Below are 660 nucleotides of genomic sequence, written 5' to 3'. Positions count from 1 at the left end.
AGGAATGCTCCTCCTCGTGGGAGGCAAGAAACAGGTCACAGGGCTCAGTCCCAAGGACAACACAGCAGAGAGCATGGAACCCCACCAGGTGAATGTTCGTAACTTTTCAATTTTTTGGTGCAGTGGGATGCACTGGGAAGTGGGAACCAGTTAAAGGCTGGTGGCCTTGTTCAACAGTGAGAGACTTTCTAAGATGGGCAGAGAGATCTAGAGCCCCGACTCCTATCCAGGCTGTCTCTAAAGAGAACCAGTAGAGTGGGCTCGTGTTGGGGGAAGGCAAAACACCTCCAAAACCTAATGCATTTTTCAGGGCTTACATCACACTCTCAGACAGCTCTGGAGCTGAAGAGCCTGGGCCCTGAGTCAGAGGACCCAGTGTGAGTTCCGGCTCCCCCAGCCAGTAGCAGTCAGCTTTCTACTGTGCACTGTGCCCCTAGGCCAAGGGCAGAAGACTCCTGCTGGGTCCACTGTGGTGAGCATCAGGGCATCCGTGTGCTCTGTACAACACCCCGCCCCACCCCACCCAGGCCTGTAGGCTTCCGCCTGTGCCAGGGGCTCAGCTCCCCTGGCCCGGCCTGCCCTCACCTTCCTCCTGCTTCAGGGTGAGGTGCTCCTCCGACCTCTCCTCCCAGTTCTGATACAACTTCATGAGGTTACGCT

At 56.7% G+C, this 660-nt stretch overlaps 1 protein-coding gene across 1 annotated transcript in view; it reads right to left on the bottom strand.

The window, feature by feature from the left end:
- The window catches only part of SPATA21 (spermatogenesis associated 21), a 44466-nt gene that overhangs the window by 19499 nt on the left and 24307 nt on the right, over positions 1–660 (bottom strand). The window contains exon 9 of the mRNA XM_027770671.1: positions 586–658. Coding sequence (XP_027626472.1) covers positions 586–658 — 73 coding nt within the window. The remainder of the gene's footprint in view (positions 1–585; positions 659–660) is intronic.

The sequence above is a fragment of the Tupaia chinensis genome, unplaced genomic scaffold (assembly GCF_000334495.1).
Source record: "Tupaia chinensis unplaced genomic scaffold, TupChi_1.0 Scaffold000146_1, whole genome shotgun sequence".
Classification (NCBI taxonomy): Eukaryota; Metazoa; Chordata; class Mammalia; order Scandentia; family Tupaiidae; genus Tupaia; species Tupaia belangeri.
This window is presented reverse-complemented; position numbering and strand designations above follow the sequence as displayed.